Source organism: Mobula hypostoma, chromosome 11, assembly GCF_963921235.1.
Source record: "Mobula hypostoma chromosome 11, sMobHyp1.1, whole genome shotgun sequence".
NCBI lineage: Eukaryota > Metazoa > Chordata > Chondrichthyes > Myliobatiformes > Myliobatidae > Mobula > Mobula hypostoma.
Window position 1 is genome coordinate 106,196,044 of NC_086107.1, and position 17,520 is coordinate 106,213,563.

The following is a 17,520-nucleotide window of genomic DNA, read 5'->3' on the forward strand; positions in this document are numbered from 1 at the left end:
GGGTGTCTGCAAGTCTGTATCTTTGCTGTTGCTTTGCTCACACTTGAGTGCTCGGTGGTGGGAGCCGTGCTTTTTTTTTGCATTGGGGAGAGGGGGGATCATTGCTTGCTGCCGCTTAAGCGCAGGAGGGAGGGGTGCTGTGGGGGGACTTTGGGGTTCTAACATTTAACTGTCTTTCATTCCTTGGGGGCACTCCTCTGTTTTCGTAGATAGTTGCGAAGAAAAAGCATTTCAAGATGTATATTGCATACATTTCTCTGACATTAAATGTAGCTTTGAAGCCTTTGAAATATGTAATACGATTATCTCCCATTTTACTAAACTCATGAGGGTGCAGACCTAGTTCACTTAAACTGTCCTCATGGGACAGACTCTATATCCCAGGAATCAATGTGGGGAATTCTCACTGAAATATCACAGAGGTAAGGGTATTCTTCCTTAGAGAGGGAGACCAAACCTATGCACAATATTTTAGATGTACTGTCCAAAGGTCTCCACATAATTAGACCAAGATGTCTCGGCTGTTGTCCTCAAATCCTCTTGCAATGAGGACAACATATTGTCTGCCTTCCAAACTGGCTTCTAAACCTGCATGCTTAACTTCAAATCCCTCTGAACACAATGCTCCAGACACTCACCGTTAAAAAAAAATCTTCTTTTATTTTTTTTCCAGCCATCTGTTATGACCCCACTTTCCACATTATATTCCATCTGCCACCTCCCTGATCTTCACGTAGCTGGCAGTTACACTCAGAGGCCACTTTATTAGGTACAGGAGTGGAACCCGTTGTGGTCCTCTGCTGGTATAGCTCGACCACTTCAAGGATTGACATGATGTGCATTCAGAGATACTTTTCTGCACACCGCTGTTGTAACACGTGGTTATATGAGTTACTGTCACCTTCCTGTCAGCTTGAACCAGTCTGGCCATTCTCCTCTGGCCTCTCTCATTAACAAGGCATTTTTGCCCACTGAACTGCCACTCACTGGATGTTTTTTGCACCATTCTCTGTAAACTAGAGACTGTTTTCGTGAAAATCCCAGGAGATCAGCAGTTTCTGAGATACTCAAACCACCCCATCTGGCACCAACAATCATTCTACAGTCAAAGTTATTTAAATCACATGTCATCCCCCATTCTGATGTTCGGTCTGAACAACAACTGAACCTCCTGACCATGTCTGCATGCTTTTATGCATTGAGTTGCCGCCACCTGATTGGCTGATTAGATATTTGCATTAACAAGCAGGTGTGCAGAGGTACCTATTAAAGTGGCCACTATGTATATTCCTGGTGTCTCACTGCATCTCTCTCAGAGACCACACTGCCTTTCAGCTTTTTATTGATTGTAAACTTTTATAGATCAAACTTGGCAATCATTGTGAATAGCTGGGGCCCCGACATCGATTCCTGAGGAAACCAACTGGCCATAGCCTTCCAACCCAAAAATCAGGATCCGAATCAGTTTAATATCACTGACATAGAGCACTATGCAAAAATCTTAGACAGAGAGAGAGAGGGGGAGAGAGAGGGGGGGAGAGAGAGGGGGAGAGAGAGAGAGAGAGGATGTCTAAGACTCTTGCACAGTACTGTATTAATTTTATGTATTGCACTGTACTGCTGCCACAAAAAAAATCAAATTTTATGGCATATGTGAATGATAATAAACCTGATTCTGATCTGGGTCTCTACTGTGGACTGAGAGTCGAAAGGGGCAGGGAGGGGGGAATCATGGTTGGGAAAGGGGAAGGGAGAGGGGAGGGAGCGGGAAGCACCAGAGAGACATTCTATAATGATCAATAAACCAGTTGTTTGGAATCAGACGACTTTGCCTGGTGTCTTGGGGCTGGGTGTGTCCGCTCTCGCACACCCCAACCCCTGTCACTCCTCCTGCTCCATCTGTCCCACACCCTTCCCTTGGCGCATCACCCTCACCATTCCCAACATCCTTTGCTCCCGCCAGATTTGCTCCACACTCCACCTTGGCAAATACAATACTGTGCAAAAGTCTTAGGCACCTTAGCTATACATATATAATACTAGGGGAAAAATACTGGGAGTTCATTGTCTGTTCAGAAATTGGATGGCAGAAGGGAAGAAGATGTTCCTGAATCATTGTATATCTTCAGGCTCCCTGAAGGTAGCAATGAGAAGAGGGTATGCCCTGGGTGATGGAGGTCCTTAATGATGGACGCTGCCTTTTTGAGGCATTGCCTTTGCACTTGAATTCCTTAACCATAATCTGTCATCTATGTCTCTGTGCTCCCTCATAACTGGGCACTTTAAGCAACACACATAACATGCTGGAGGAATTCAGTAAGTCAGGCAGCCTCTATAGAGAGGAATTCACAGTCGATGCTTTGGGCTGAAACCCTTGATCAGGACTGCTGGAAGAAGGCACAGATTATGGGGTGGGTTGGAGATTATTGGGCTGGAAAAAGGTATGATGTAATCTGGAGCAAGACTATCATGGTGGCAAAAACAGGAAAACAGATTATTATCTGAATGGTGGCCGATTAGGAAAAGGGGAGGTGCAACGAGACCTGGGTGTCATTATACACCAGTCATTGAAAGTGGGCATGCAGGTACAGCAGGCGGTGAAAAAGGCGAATGGTATGCTGGCATTCATAGCAAGAGGATACGAGTACAGGAGCAGGGAGGTACTACTGCAGTTGTACAAGGCCTTGGTGAGACCACACCTGGAGTATTGTGTGCAGTTTTGGTCCCCTAACCTGAGGAAAGACATTCTTGCCATAGAGGGAGTACAAAGAAGGTTCACCAGATTGATTCCTGGGATGGCAGGACTTTCATATGATGAAAGACTGGATCGACTAGGCTTATACTCGTTGGAATTTAGAAGATTGAGGGGGGATCTGATTGAAACGTATAAAATCCTAAAGGGATTGGACAGGCTAGATGCAGGAAGATTGTGCCCGAAGTTGGGGAAGTCCAGAACGAGGGGTCACAGTTTGAGGATAAAGGGGAAGCCTTTTAGGACCGAGATGAGGAAAAACTTCTTCACACAGAGAGTGGTGAATCTGTGGAATTCTCTGCCACAGGAAACAGTTGAGGCCAGTTCATTGGCTATATTTAAGAGGGAGTTAGATATGGCCCTTGTGGCTAAAGGGATCAGGGGGTATGGAGGGAAGGCTGGGGCGGGGTTCTGAGTTGGGTGATCAGCCATGATCATACTGAATGGCAGAGCAGGCTCGAAGGGCCGAATGGCCTACTCCTGCACCTATTTTCTATGTTTCTATGTGTGGAGTTATCCGGTGCCCTGTGAATAATCCCTGTCTGGTACCAGAGTTTTCCACCCCAGCACAATCAGTGAGCATTGTTACGGCTTGGCTTTCATTCCCCAGGATTATGGCTCCATCCCCCTTCCTTTCCAGTCCTGAAGAAGGGTCTTGGCCTGAAACATCAGCTGTTTATTCCTCTCCATAGATGCTGCCTGACCTGCTGAGTTCCTCTAGCATTTCGAGTGCGTTTCTCTGGATTTCCAGCATCTGCAGAATCCCTTGTGTTTTTGTTATACTGTGCACTTTAAGTTTATTTAATAATTTTTTGTTTGGCACCTTATCTAAGGTTCGGAAAGTCCAAACACATCACAGCAACGGCTTCACCCTTGTCTAAACAGTGAGCTAGAATCGTAAAGAATTCCAACACATCTGCAAACAATTTCCTTTCCAGCATCTGCAGAATTCCTGTTGTTTTCCTATCCCTTAAATTACGTTGACTCCGCCCAGTCCTATTATTATTTTCACTGCCTAACGACCACTTCCTGAGTCATAAACTCTAACATTCTCCCTGCCAATCTAATGGATTATCGTTGTGTTTTTATTCTCTCTCTCCCTCTCCTTTCCTAAACCATAGAAACCATTCCAAAGAATGTGAAAATCTGAAAGGTGATGCTCAATGCATTCACTATCTCCATGGTCACCTCTTTCATATCCCCAGGATACAGCTTATCATGTCCTGAGGATTTATTGCATTTCCATCTTTGCTCCAGTGTTAATATTTTAATAATTCTAATTCTTTTCAACTCCTCACTGCCCTCAGTCTATAGTCCTCCACAATTTCCTGAACGTATTCTGTGTATTCTTTGTTGAAAACAGAAACAAGTTAATCACTTAATATCTTTAAATCTCTCGCCCGAAACGTCGACTGTACCTCTTCCTAGAGATGCTGCCTGGCCTGCTGCGTTCACCAGCAACTTTGATGTGTGTTGCTTGAATTTCCAGCATCTGTAGAATTCCTCATATTTGCGTCTTTAATTCTCCTGATTCTTTAAGGGACACACAGTAACTTTTACTATTTTCTATTTTACATACTTAAGGTTCCTTCAGGTTGTTACAGCCTGGGCTGGTAATGGGGACAAGCTCCCGCTACCTATTAAACACGCCCCCAATGGCGTGTGCCTCGAGTAGCCTCTGACAACCAGTCCAGCTCCTGGCCTTCACGTGTGGCTTAGCAACCAAGCCCAGCAGGACCATTGCTACTGACAGGAGAAGGGGCAAAGGTGGGTTACTGGCACCTTAGAAACCAGTCGCTTCGGGCAGTTGGGGCCTATCAGCCGTGGTTGGAAGCTCTTCTAGGAGGAGGAAAACTGCTCTCAAACTTCCTCTGCCTTGCAGTTGTACACACTCATGGAGAAGGCTTTGAGAGGGAAAGACCCGGAGATGGAGTCCCTAAGGCAGTCCTACGCTGAGCTCAACGCTGACTGGCAACTCCTGCGATGTCGCTGGGGCCAAACTGTATCAGTCTCTGCTGTTCCTTTGGATTGATCAATGTGGAGAGGGGGAGCTTGCTACTTGTGCAACAGCTTGCCCTCCATATTGTCCTGCCCAGGCTTGTGTATCTCGACAGCTGGGATGGTCGACCCCGGCCGACGGAGGCCTCAGGTACATTTCATTGATTAATTAATTTACTTAGTGATACAGTGCAGGGAACGCCCTTGTGGTCCCTTCAAGCCACGCTGGCCCAGTGATCCCCAACAAACACAATGAACACTACCCTAATCATGGGACAATTTACAATGATTAACCTTCCCGGCATGTGGGAGGAAATCGGAGCACTTGGGGAAAACACACGCACTTCGCGGGGTGGGGAGGGGAAAATACAGACTCTTTATGGGTGGCGCTGGAATTGAACTCTGTAACGGCCCGAGGGGTAAATGTGTCGTACTCACAACACGCTGGAGGAACTCAGCAGGTCGGGCAGCATTCATGGAAAAGATCGGTCAACGTATCGGGCCGGAACCCTTCATCAGGACTGAAGAGGGAAGGGGCAGAGGCCCTTTAAAGAAGGTGGGGGAGGGTGGGAAGGAGAAGGCTGGTAGGTTCCAGGTGAGAAACCAGTAAGGAGAAAGATAAAGGGGTGGGGGAGGGGAAGCAGGGACGGGAGAGGCAGGAGAGGTGAAGAAGGAACAGGGGAAAACACAATGGGTAGTAGAAGGAGGCGGAACCGTGAGGGAGGTGATAGGCAGCTGGGGGAGGGGGCAGAGTGACATAGGGATAGGGGAAGGGAGGGGGAGGGAATTACCGGAAGTTGGCGAATTCTATGTTCATACCAAGGAGCTGGAGACTACCTGAACGGTATATGAGGTGTTGCTCCTCCAACCTGAGTTAATGTGTCGTACTAATTGTTATGCTACCGTGGCGCCCGTATCTTACGTATCTTTGGAAGGTCTTACAATCTTTATTCGTGTCTCTCATCACCCTGCTCTCTCTTGATCCCATTTCATCACACAGGAGCACAAGAGGCTGCAGTCCGGTCCATCATGGACACATCCCTCCCCAGCGCTGACAGCAGCTACAGCAGGGACTGCCTCAGGAACAACACACACACACACACACACAAAATGCTGGGGGAACTCAGCAGGTCAGGCAGAGTCTGTGGAGATGAACCAACAGTCGACGTTTTGGGCCGGGGCTGTTCTTCAAGACTGGAAAGGAAGGGGGAAGATGCCAGAGTAAAAAAGGTGGGGGAGAGAGGAAGGAGGTCCAGCTGGAAGGAGACAGGTGAAGCCAGGTGGATGGGAAAGGGAAAGGGCTGGAGAGGAAGGAATCTGATAGGAGGGGAGAGTGGAGGAAGGGAAGAAGGAGGGGACCCAAGGGGAGGTGAGAAGAGGTAAGAGGCCAGAATGGGGAATAGAAGAATAAGGGAGGGGTAGGGAATTTTTTTTTTACCAGAAGGAGAAATCAATGTTCATTCCATCAGGTTGGAAGCTGCACAGATGGAAAATAAGGTGTTGCTCCTCCACCCTAAGAGTGGCCTCATCTGGCGCAAGAGGAGGCCATGGACCGACTTGTGGTTGTCAATGTAGCAAAGGAAGAGTTGGGCAGCATTTACCAGGGAGGGCTTGGAACATGGACTGTTTTACTTAGCCAACAAAAAGGTGGGCATAGCTGGGGCCTATAAGGGTATCCATGGTTACCCCCTTCAATCTGGAGAAAGTGGGAGGAACCAAAGGAGAAACTGTTGAGGGTGAGGACCAATTCTGCCAAACAGAGGAGGGGAACTGGTTGGTTGTTTTTTTGCTGAGGAAGAAGCAGAGAGCTTTAAGTCCTTCTTGATGGGGGACAGAAGTGATTAGGGACTGGACATCCATGGTGAAAATTAAGCGGTCAGGGCCAGGGAATTGAAAGCTGTTGAGGAGATCTGCAGAATTTCTTCTGTTTATGATTCGTTTCCTTGCAACAGTGGACTGAGGTAGTACAAAGGAAAACAATAACTGAATGCAGGTTAAAATGTTACAGTTCCAGAGGAAGTTGTAGTGCAGGCAGATAATAAGATGCAAGTCCATAACAGAATATATCAAAGTGGTGAAACCCCTTTTTACTGGGCGTCTCTGAAAATGCAGCTCGTTAGCCCCTCGCTAACAGCCACTGGACTCTGCAGCGAAGAACCCACCTTTCTCAGGGTCCGTACGTCTAGGATGTACACGACCTTGGACCCGCCAAACCCGTGAGGTTGGGATGTCTCACCCACCCAAACCCCAGTTTGCGTGAGTGCTGTGAGATTTACTTCCCCCCACCCCCTGCAATCACCGTTGGCAAGAAATCACAGATCATACACTGCATACAATTATAAAGGAAGCATATTTAAGAATGTTAACCAAACAGTTATTAAAGAAAAAGAAAAAAAACAAACGGGCCCATCATAACTAAACAGGCAAATGTGCAGATAAGTTGGAGCTCATCTTGCATTTGTCTTTAAATCACCTGCTGGTTCCTCAGTCTGCGTGAAAGCACGCACCACCTTCCCAAATGTCGCTCAAAACCCATCCCAAACAAATGGGCTTTCCCACGGGAGTATTGGCCCTTCCCCCTTGAAGCCACTCATCTGCACAAAGCACCTTGTGCAACAGGGACGGCATCCTCAGCCATCTTCCCTCCTGTCTTCTCCCAGCTCCCGCCAAAAAAGACCTCGACCCACACCAGTTTCCCTTACAAAAACCTCTCCACCCAGCATTCTCTAGAACCTTCTCCCAATTGCACCATCCTGACTGGCTGACACCACGTTCCTAAGTTGAACAGCAAAGCCCCTTATCTCAGCTCTTACAGAACTGCTAAAAATGAAATACCTACATAACATCAGCAAAAACCTTAAGCAGGGTTAGAAGCTGTTCCTTAAATCTGATGTCCATGCTTTTAAGTTTTTGTATTTTCTGCCTGATGGGAAGGAGGAAGCTGAGAATGTCCAAGGCAGATGAGGTCCTTGATTATGGTGGCTATCTGGCTGAGATAGCAAGAATTGTAGACAGAATTCACGGCTGGTTTCTGTAATGTGCTGAGAAGCGTCCACAACTCTCTGCAGTTTCTATCAAGGGAAATTTGGAGCTTAGGGCCCAGGTATTAGAATCAGAGAAGATTAGGAGGCCAGAGTGCAGATATCACAGGAGTTTAAGAAGATTTACAGAGATAGAAACATAGAAACATAGAAAATAGGTGCAGGAGTAGGCCATTCGGCCCTTCGAGCCTGCACCGCCATTTATTATGATCATGGCTGATCCTCCAACTCAGAACCCCGCCCCAGCCTTCCCTCCATACCCCCTGACCCCCGTAGCCACAAGGGCCATATCTAACTCCCTCTTAAATATAGCCAATGAACTGGCCTCAACTGTTTCCTGTGGCAGAGAATTCCACAGATTCACCACTCTCTGTGTGAAGAAGTTTTTCCTAATCTCGGTCCTAAAAGGCTTCCCCTTTATCCTCAAACTGTGGCCCCTCGTTCTGGACTTCCCCAACTTTGGGCACAGTCTTCCTGCATCTAGCCTGTCCAATCCCTTTAGGATCTTATACGTTTCAATCAGATCCTCCCTCAATCTTCTAAATTCCAACGAGTACAAGCCCAGTTCATCCAGTCTTTCTTCATATGAAAGTCCTGCCATCCCAGGAATCAATCTGGTGAACCTTCTTTGTACTCCCTCTATGGCAAGGATGTCTTTCCTCAGATTAGGGGACCAAAACTGCACACAATATTCCAGGTGTGGTCTCACCAAGGCCTTGTACAACTGCAGTAGTACCTCCCTGCTCCTGTACTCGAATCCTCTCGCTATAAATGCCAGCATACCATTCGCCTTTTTCACCGCCTGCTGTACCTGCATGCCCACTTTCAATGACTGGTGTATAATGACACCCAGGTCTCGTTGCACCTCCCCTTTTCCTAATCGGCCACCATTCAGATAATAATCTGTTTTCCTATTTTTGCCACCAAAGTGGATAACTTCACATTTATCCACACTAAATTGCATCTGCCATGAATTTGCCCACTCACCCAACCTATCCAAGTCACCCTGCATCCTCTTAGCATCCTCCTCACCGCTAACACTGCCACCCAGCTTCGTGTCATCCGCAAACTTGGAGATGCTGCATTTAATTCCCTCATCCAAGTCATTAATATATATTGTAAACAACTGGGGTCCCAGCACTGAGCCTTGCGGTACCCCACTAGTCACTGCCTGCCATTCTGAAAAGGTCCCGTTTATTCCCACTCTTTGCTTCCTGTCTGCTAACCAATTCTCCACCCACACCAATACCTTACCCCCAATACCGTGTGCTTTAAGTTTGCACACTAATCTCCTGTGTGGGACCTTGTCAAAAGCCTTTTGAAAATCCAAATATACCACATCCACTGGTTCTCCCCTATCCACTCTACTAGTTACATCCTCAAAAAAATGGAGGGGTTTGGGAGGGGGTAAGACTGTGAAGGAAACAGAAAACCAATGTGTATATTAAATCTGAAGCACAGACAGTCCGGACTTAGTATGGGTGCACAAACACAGGCAGGGATGATGGGTCATTGGGCATTGCAGGGGATAAGAATTTTTATGATTCGCCGTAAGGATGAAAACCTTTTAATTTAACTTAGCTTGTGTTACTAGTTGTATTAGTCACTGTTTTGTCTATATTTTGATGTTGTATCTTGCGGTATTAGAGAATGTAATTTATAATGCAGGTATTTTTTTAAGGATGATTGAATGAAACCTGGTATTGGTTCCAACGTGGGCAGTAGAGTTTGAGGTGACCTGGAGGAAGGAGAGGGTCAACTCTCAAAAAACCGGAGGACACGCAAGATTCTGCAGATGCTGGAAATCTTGAGCAACACACACAGAATACTGGAGGAACTCAGCAGGACAGGCAGCATCTATGGAGGGGAATAAACAGTCTACCTTTTGGGCTGAAAACTTCCATCAGCCTGAAATGCTCCTCCATAGATGCTGCTTGACCCGCTGAGTTCCTGCAGAACTTTGTAGGTGAGTCAACTCTAGAAGGCACGGAGAATTTTTCAGGAGGGCCACACCTGGCTGTCCCGTATTTACTGATTGGATAGCGAACTTCTGTGCTGGTGTCATGCAACGGGCATCACACTGTGCCCCAGGACTGTCCCCGTGCTTACCTTTCTCCAGATTGTCGATGCGTTGGTGAAGAGCTTGCAGCTGTTCCTCCATCCGGTGCCTCTGCCGGTCGCTCTTGTTCTGTAGGAGGGAGCGCTCTCTCTCGAGCTCGGAGAGCTTTGCAAGCAGTTGGCCTTCCAGCTCCTGCATCTTCTGGTAGAAGTGGACCTGCTGCACGCCAGACAGCGTCGCTGAGGAACCATTGCCCCGAGACAACAACTCCCCCTAGTCGGCAGGCAAGACAGAACAGAACAAGAATGGTAGCACGTCATAAACACAGTCTGCACATCAGGTATTAGCGTCACAAACATGAGAAGATCTCCAGATGCCGGAAATCCAAAGCGACACGCACAAAATGCTGGTACAGCGGGTCAGGCAGCATCTATGGAAAAGAGCAGACAGTCGACGTTTCGGGCCGAGACCATTCTTCAGGACCAAGAAGAAAGGGGAAGATGCCAGAATGAAAAGGTGTGCATATGGCCAAGGAGGGAGTTGTGTATCTGACAGTGAGGTGTGTGTCTGACAGTGGATTGTGTGTCTGACAGTGGATTGTGTGTCTGACAGTGAGGTGTGTGTCTGACAGTGGATTGTGTGTCTGACAGTGAGGTGTGTGTCTGACAGTGGGGTGTGTGTCTGACATTGGATTATGTGTCTAACAGTGAGCTGTGTGTCTGACAGTGAGGTGTGTGTCTGACAGTGAGGTGTGTGTCTGACAGAGGATTGTGTGTCTGACAGTGAGGTGTGTGTCTGACAGTGGATTGTGTGTCCGACAGTGGATTGTGTGTCTGACAGTGGATTGTGTGTTTGACAGTGGGGTGTGTGTCTGACAGTGAGGTGTGTGTCTGACAGTGGGGTGTGTGTCTGACAGTGAGGTGTGTGTCTGACAGTGGGGCGTGTGTCTGACATTGGATTATGTGTCTAACAGTGAGCTGTGTGTCTGACAGTGAGGTGTATGTCTGACAGTGGATTGTGTGTCTGACAGTGAGGTGTGTGTCTGACACTGGATTGTGTGTCTGACAGTGAGGTGTGTGTCTGACAGAGGATTGTGTGTCTGACAGTGAGGTGTGTGTCTGACAGTGAGTTTTGTGTCTGACAGTGAGGTGTGTGTCTGACAGAGGATTGTGTGTCTGACAGTGAGGTGTGTGTCTGACATTGGGTTGTGTGTTTGACAGTGAGGTGTGTGTCTGACAGTGGATTGTGTGTCTGACAGTGGGGTGTGTGTCTGACAGTGAGGTGTGTGTCTGACAGTGGGGTGTGTGTCTGACAGTGAGGTGTGTGTCTGACAGTGGATTGTGTGTCTGACAGTAAGGTGTGTGTCTGACAGTGGATTGTGTGTCACAGTGAGATGTGTGTCTGACAGTGAGGTGTGTGTCTGACAGTGGATTGTGTGTCTGACAGTGAGTTGTGTGTCTGACAGTGGATTGTGTGTCTGACAGTGGGGTGTGTGTCTGACAGTGAGGTGTGTGTCTGACAGTGGATTGTGTGTCTGACAGTGAGTTGTGTGTCTGACACTGGATTGTGTGTCTGACAGTGAGGTGTGTGTCTGACAGTGAGGTGTGTGTCTGACAGTGGATTGTGTGTCTGACAGTGAGGTGTGTGTCTGACAGTGGATTGTGTGTCACAGTGAGGTGTGTGTCTGACAGTGGATTGTGTGTCTGACAGTGGATTGTCTGTCTGACAGTGAGGTGTGTGTCTGACAGTGGATTGTGTGTCTGACAGTGAGTTGTGTGTCTGACAGTGGATTGTGTGTCTGACAGTGGGGTGTGTGTCTGACAGTGGATTGTGTGTCTGACAGTGAGGTGTGTGTCTGACAGTGGATTGTGTGTCTGACAGTGGGGTGTGTGCCTGACAGTGGATTGTGTGTCTGACATTGGATTGTGTGTCTGACAGTGAGGTGTGTGTCTGACAGTGGATTGTGTGTCTGACAGTGAGGTGTGTGTCTGACAGTGAGGTGTGTGTCTGACAGTGGGGTGTGTGTCTGACATTGGATTCTGTGTCTGACAGTGAGGTGTGGGTCTGACAGTGAGGTGTGTGTCTGACAGTGGATTGTGTGTCTGACAGTGAGGTGTGGGTCTGACAGTGAGTTGTGTGTCTGACAGTGGATTGTGTGTCTGACAGTGAGGTGTGTGTCTGACAGAGGATTGTGTGTCTGACAGTGAGGTGTGTGTCTGACAGTGAGTTTTGTGTCTGACAGTGAGGTGTGTGTCTGACAGAGGATTGTGTGTCTGACAGTGAGGTGTGTGTCTGACATTGGGTTGTGTGTCTGACAGTGAGGTGTGTGTCTGACAGTGGATTGTGTGTCTGACAGTGGGGTGTGTGTCTGACAGTGGATTGTGTGTCTGACAGTGGGGTGTGTGCCTGACAGTGGATTGTGTGTCTGACATTGGATTGTGTGTCTGACAGTGAGGTGTGTGTCTGACAGTGGATTGTGTGTCTGACAGTGGGCTGTGTGTCTGACAGTGGGGTGTGTGTCTGACATTGGATTGTGTGTCTGACAGTGAGGTGTGTGTCTGACAGTGAGGTGTGTGTCTGACAGTGGATTGTGTGTCTGACAGTGAGGTGTGTGTCTGACAGTGGATTGTGTGTCTGACAGTGAGGTGTGTGTGTGACAGAGGATTGTGTGTCTGACAGTGAGGTGTGTGTCTGACAGTGAGTTGTGTGTCTGACAGTGAGGTGTGTGTCTGACAGTGAGTTGTGTGTCTGACAGTGAGGTGTGTGTCTGACAGAGGATTGTGTGTCTGACAGTGAGGTGTGTGTCTGACAGTGAGTTGTGTGTCTGACAGTGAGGTGTGTGTCTGACAGAGGATTGTGTGTCTGACAGTGGGGTGTGTGTCTGACAGTGAGGTGTGTGTCTGACAGTGGATTGTGTGTCTGACAGTGAGTTGTGTGTCTGACAGTGGATTGTGTGTCTGACAGTGAGGTGTGTGTCTGACAGTGGGGTGTGTGTCTGACAGTGGATTGTGTGTCTGACAGTGAGGTGTGTGTCTGACAGTGGATTGTGTGTCTGACAGTGAGGTGTGTGTCTGACAGTGGATTGTGTGTCTGACAGTGGGGTGTGTGTCTGACAGTGGATTGTGTGTCTGACAGTGAGGTGTGTGTCTGACAGTGGATTGTGTGTCTGACAGTGAGGTGTGTGTCTGACAGTGGATTGTGTGTCTGACAGTGGGGTGTGTGTCTGACAGTGAGTTGTGTGTCTGACAGTGGATTGTGTGTCTGACAGTGGGGTGTGTGTCTGACAGTGAGGTGTGTGTCTGACATTGGATTGTGTGTCTGACAGTGAGGTGTGTGTCTGACAGTGAGTTGTGTGTCTGACAGTGGATTGTGTGTCTGACAGTGGGGTGTGTGTCTGACAGTGAGGTGTGTGTCTGACAGTGGATTGTGTGTCTGACAGTGAGGTGTGTGTCTGACAGTGGATTGTGTGTCTGACAGTGAGTTGTGTGTCTGACAGTGGATTGTGTGTCTGACAGTGGGGTGTGTGTCTGACAGTGAGGTGTGTGTCTGACAGTGGGGTGTGTGTCTGACAGTGAGGTGTGTGTCTGACAGTGGATTGTGTGTCTGACAGTGAGGTGTGTGTCTGACAGTGGATTGTGTGTCTGACAGTGAGGTGTGTGTCTGACAGTGAGGTGTGTGTCTGACAGTGGATTGTGTGTCTGACAGTGAGGTGTGTGTCTGACAGTGGATTGTGTGTCTGACAGTGAGGTGTGTGTCTGACAGTGGATTGTGTGTCTGACAGTGAGGTGTGTGTCTGACAGTGGATTGTGTGTCTGACAGTGGATTGTGTGTCTGACAGTGAGGTGTGTGTCTGACAGTGGATTGTGTGTCTGACAGTGGGGTGTGTGTCTGACAGTGGATTGTGTGTCTGACAGTGGATTGTGTGTCTGACAGTGAGGTGTGTGTCTGACAGTGGATTGTGTGTCTGACAGTGCGTTGTGTGTCTGACAGTGGATTGTGTGTCTGACAGTGAGGTGTGTGTCTGACAGTGAGGTGTGTGTCTGACAGTGGATTGTGTGTCTGACAGTGAGGTGTGTGTCTGACAGTGAGGTGTGTGTCTGACAGTGGATTGTGTGTCTGACAGTGGGGTGTGTGTCTGACAGTGAGGTGTGTGTCTGACAGTGGATTGTGTGTCTGACAGTGGGGTGTGTGTCTGACAGTGGATTGTGTGTCTGACAGTGAGGTGTGTGTCTGACAGTGGATTGTGTGTCTGACAGTGAGGTGTGTGTCTGACAGTGGATTGTGTGTCTGACAGTGAGGTGTGTGTCTGACAGTGGATTGTGTGTCTGACAGTGAGGTGTGTGTCTGACAGTGGATTGTGTGTCTGACAGTGAGGTGTGTGTCTGACAGTGAGTTGTGTGTCTGACAGTGAGGTGTGTGTCTGACAGAGGATTGTGTGTCTGACAGTGAGGTGTGTGTCTGACAGTGAGGTGTGTGTCTGACAGTGGATTGTGTGTCTGACAGTGAGTTGTGTGTCTGACAGTGGATTGTGTGTCTGACAGTGAGGTGTGTGTCTGACAGTGAGGTGTGTGTCTGACACTGGATTGTGTGTCTGACAGTGGGGTGTGTGTCTGACAGTGAGGTGTGTGTCTGACAGTGAGGTGTGTGTCTGACAGTGGATTGTGTGTCTGACAGTGAGGTGTGTGTCTGACAGTGGATTGTGTGTCTGACAGTGAGGTGTGTGTCTGACAGTGAGGTGTGTGTCTGACAGTGGATTGTGTGTCTGACAGTGAGGTGTGTGTCTGACAGTGGATTGTGTGTCTGACAGTGGATTGTGTGTCTGACAGTGAGTTGTGTGTCTGACAGTGGATTGTGTGTCTGACAGTGAGGTGTGTGTCTGACAGTGGATTGTGTGTCTGACAGTGAGGTGTGTGTCTGACAGTGGATTGTGTGTCTGACAGTGAGGTGTGTGTCTGACAGTGGATTGTGTGTCTGACAGTGGATTGTGTGTCTGACAGTGAGGTGTGTGTCTGACAGTGGATTGTGTGTCTGACAGTGAGGTGTGTGTCTGACAGTGGGTTGTGTGTCTGACAGTGAGGTGTGTGTCTGACAGTGGATTGTGTGTCTGACAGTGAGGTGTGTGTCTGACAGTGGATTGTGTGTCTGACAGTGGGGTGTGTGTCTGACAGTGAGGTGTGTGTCTGACAGTGGATTGTGTGTCTGACAGTGAGTTGTGTGTCTGACAGTGGATTGTGTGTCTGACAGTGAGGTGTGTGTCTGACAGTGAGGTGTGTGTCTGACAGTGGATTGTGTGTCTGACAGTGAGGATTGTGTGTCTGACAGTGGATTGTGTGTCTGACAGTGGATTGTGTGTCTGACAGTGAGGTGTGTGTCTGACAGTGGATTGTGTGTCTGACAGTGAGGTGTGTGTCTGACAGTGGATTGTGTGTCTGACAGTGAGGTGTGTGTCTGACAGTGGATTGTGTGTCTGACAGTGGATTGTGTGTCTGACAGTGAGGTGTGTGTCTGACAGTGGATTGTGTGTCTGACAGTGAGGTGTGTGTCTGACAGTGAGGTGTGTGTCTGACAGTGGGGTGTGTGTCTGACAGTGGATTGTGTGTCTGACAGTGAGGTGTGTGTCTGACAGTGGATTGTGTGTCTGACAGTGAGGTGTGTGTCTGACAGTGGATTGTGTGTCTGACAGTGGATTGTGTGTCTGACAGTGAGGTGTGTGTCTGACAGTGGATTGTGTGTCTGACAGTGAGGTGTGTGTCTGACAGTGGATTGTGTGTCTGACAGTGGGGTGTGTGTCTGACAGTGGATTGTGTGTCTGACAGTGAGGTGTGTGTCTGACAGTGAGGTGTGTGTCTGACAGTGGATTGTGTGTCTGACAGTGAGGTGTGTGTCTGACAGTGGATTGTGTGTCTGACAGTGAGGTGTGTGTCTGACAGAGGATTGTGTGTCTGACAGTGAGGTGTGTGTCTGACAGAGGATTGTGTGTCTGACAGTGAGGTGTGTGTCTGACAGTGAGTTGTGTGTCTGACAGTGAGGTGTGTGTCTGACAGTGGATTGTGTGTCTGACAGTGAGGTGTGTGTCTGACAGTGGATTGTGTGTCTGACAGTGAGGTGTGTGTCTGACAGTGGATTGTGTGTCTGACAGTGAGGTGTGTGTCTGACAGTGGATTGTGTGTCTGACAGTGGTGTGTGCTGACAGTGAGTTGTGTGTCTGACAGTGGATTGTGTGTCTGACAGTGGGTGTGTGTCTACAGTGGTGTGTGTCTGACAGTGAGGTGTGTGTCTGACAGTGGATTGTGTGTCTGACAGTGAGGTGTGTGTCTGACAGAGGATTGTGTGTCTGACAGTGAGGTGTGTGTCTGACAGTGAGGTGTGTGTCTGACAGTGGATTGTGTGTCTGACAGTGAGGTGTGTGTCTGACAGTGGATTGTGTGTCTGACAGTGAGGTGTGTGTCTGACAGTGGATTGTGTGTCTGACAGTGAGGTGTGTGTCTGACAGTGGATTGTGTGTCTGACAGTGAGGTGTGTGTCTGACAGTGGGGTGTGTGTCTGACAGTGGATTGTGTGTCTGACAGTGAGGTGTGTGTCTGACAGTGAGGTGTGTGTCTGACAGTGGATTGTGTGTCTGACAGTGGGGTGTGTGTCTGACAGTGGATTGTGTGTCTGACAGTGGATTGTGTGTCTGACAGTGAGGTGTGTGTCTGACAGTGGATTGTGTGTCTGACAGTGAGGTGTGTGTCTGACAGTGGATTGTGTGTCTGACAGTGAGGTGTGTGTCTGACAGAGGATTGTGTGTCTGACAGTGAGGTGTGTGTCTGACAGTGAGTTGTGTGTCTGACAGTGAGGTGTGTGTCTGACAGAGGATTGTGTGTCTGACAGTGAGGTGTGTGTCTGACATTGGGTTGTGTGTCTGACAGTGAGGTGTGTGTCTGACAGTGGATTGTGTGTCTGACAGTGAGGTGTGTGTCTGACAGTGGATTGTGTGTCTGACAGTGGGGTGTGTGTCTGACAGTGAGGTGTGTGTCTGACAGTGGATTGTGTGTCTGACAGTGAGGTGTGTGTCTGACAGTGGATTGTGTGTCTGACAGTGAGGTGTGTGTCTGACAGTGGATTGTGTGTCTGACAGTGAGGTGTGTGTCTGACAGTGGGGTGTGTGTCTGACAGTGGATTGTGTGTCTGACAGTGAGGTGTGTGTCTGACAGTGGATTGTGTGTCTGACAGTGGGGTGTGTGTCTGACAGTGAGGTGTGTGTCTGACAGTGGATTGTGTGTCTGACAGTGAGGTGTGTGTCTGACAGTGGATTGTGTGTCTGACAGTGAGGTGTGTGTCTGACAGTGGATTGTGTGTCTGACAGTGAGGTGTGTGTCTGACAGTGGATTGTGTGTCTGACAGTGGGGTGTGTGTCTGACAGTGGATTGTGTGTCTGACAGTGAGGTGTGTGTCTGACAGTGGATTGTGTGTCTGACAGTAAGGTGTGTGTCTGACAGTCGATTGTGTGTCACAGTGAGATGTGTGTCTGACAGTGAGGTGTGTGTCTGACAGTGGATTGTGTGTCTGACAGTGAGTTGTGTGTCTGACAGTGGATTGTGTGTCTGACAGTGAGGTGTGTGTCTGACAGTGGATTGTGTGTCTGACAGTGAGGTGTGTGTCTGACAGTGAGGTGTGTGTCTGACAGT

At 48.6% G+C, this 17,520-nt stretch overlaps 1 protein-coding gene across 1 annotated transcript in view; it reads right to left on the minus strand.

Moving 5' to 3' along the window:
• Positions 1–17,520, minus strand: part of LOC134354071 (neuronal pentraxin-2-like) — a 64,008-nt gene that overhangs the window by 9,277 nt on the left and 37,211 nt on the right. Inside the window, exon 2 of the mRNA XM_063062810.1 lies at positions 9,901–10,123. Within this exon, the coding sequence (XP_062918880.1) occupies positions 9,901–10,123 (223 nt within the window). The remainder of the gene's footprint in view (positions 1–9,900; positions 10,124–17,520) is intronic.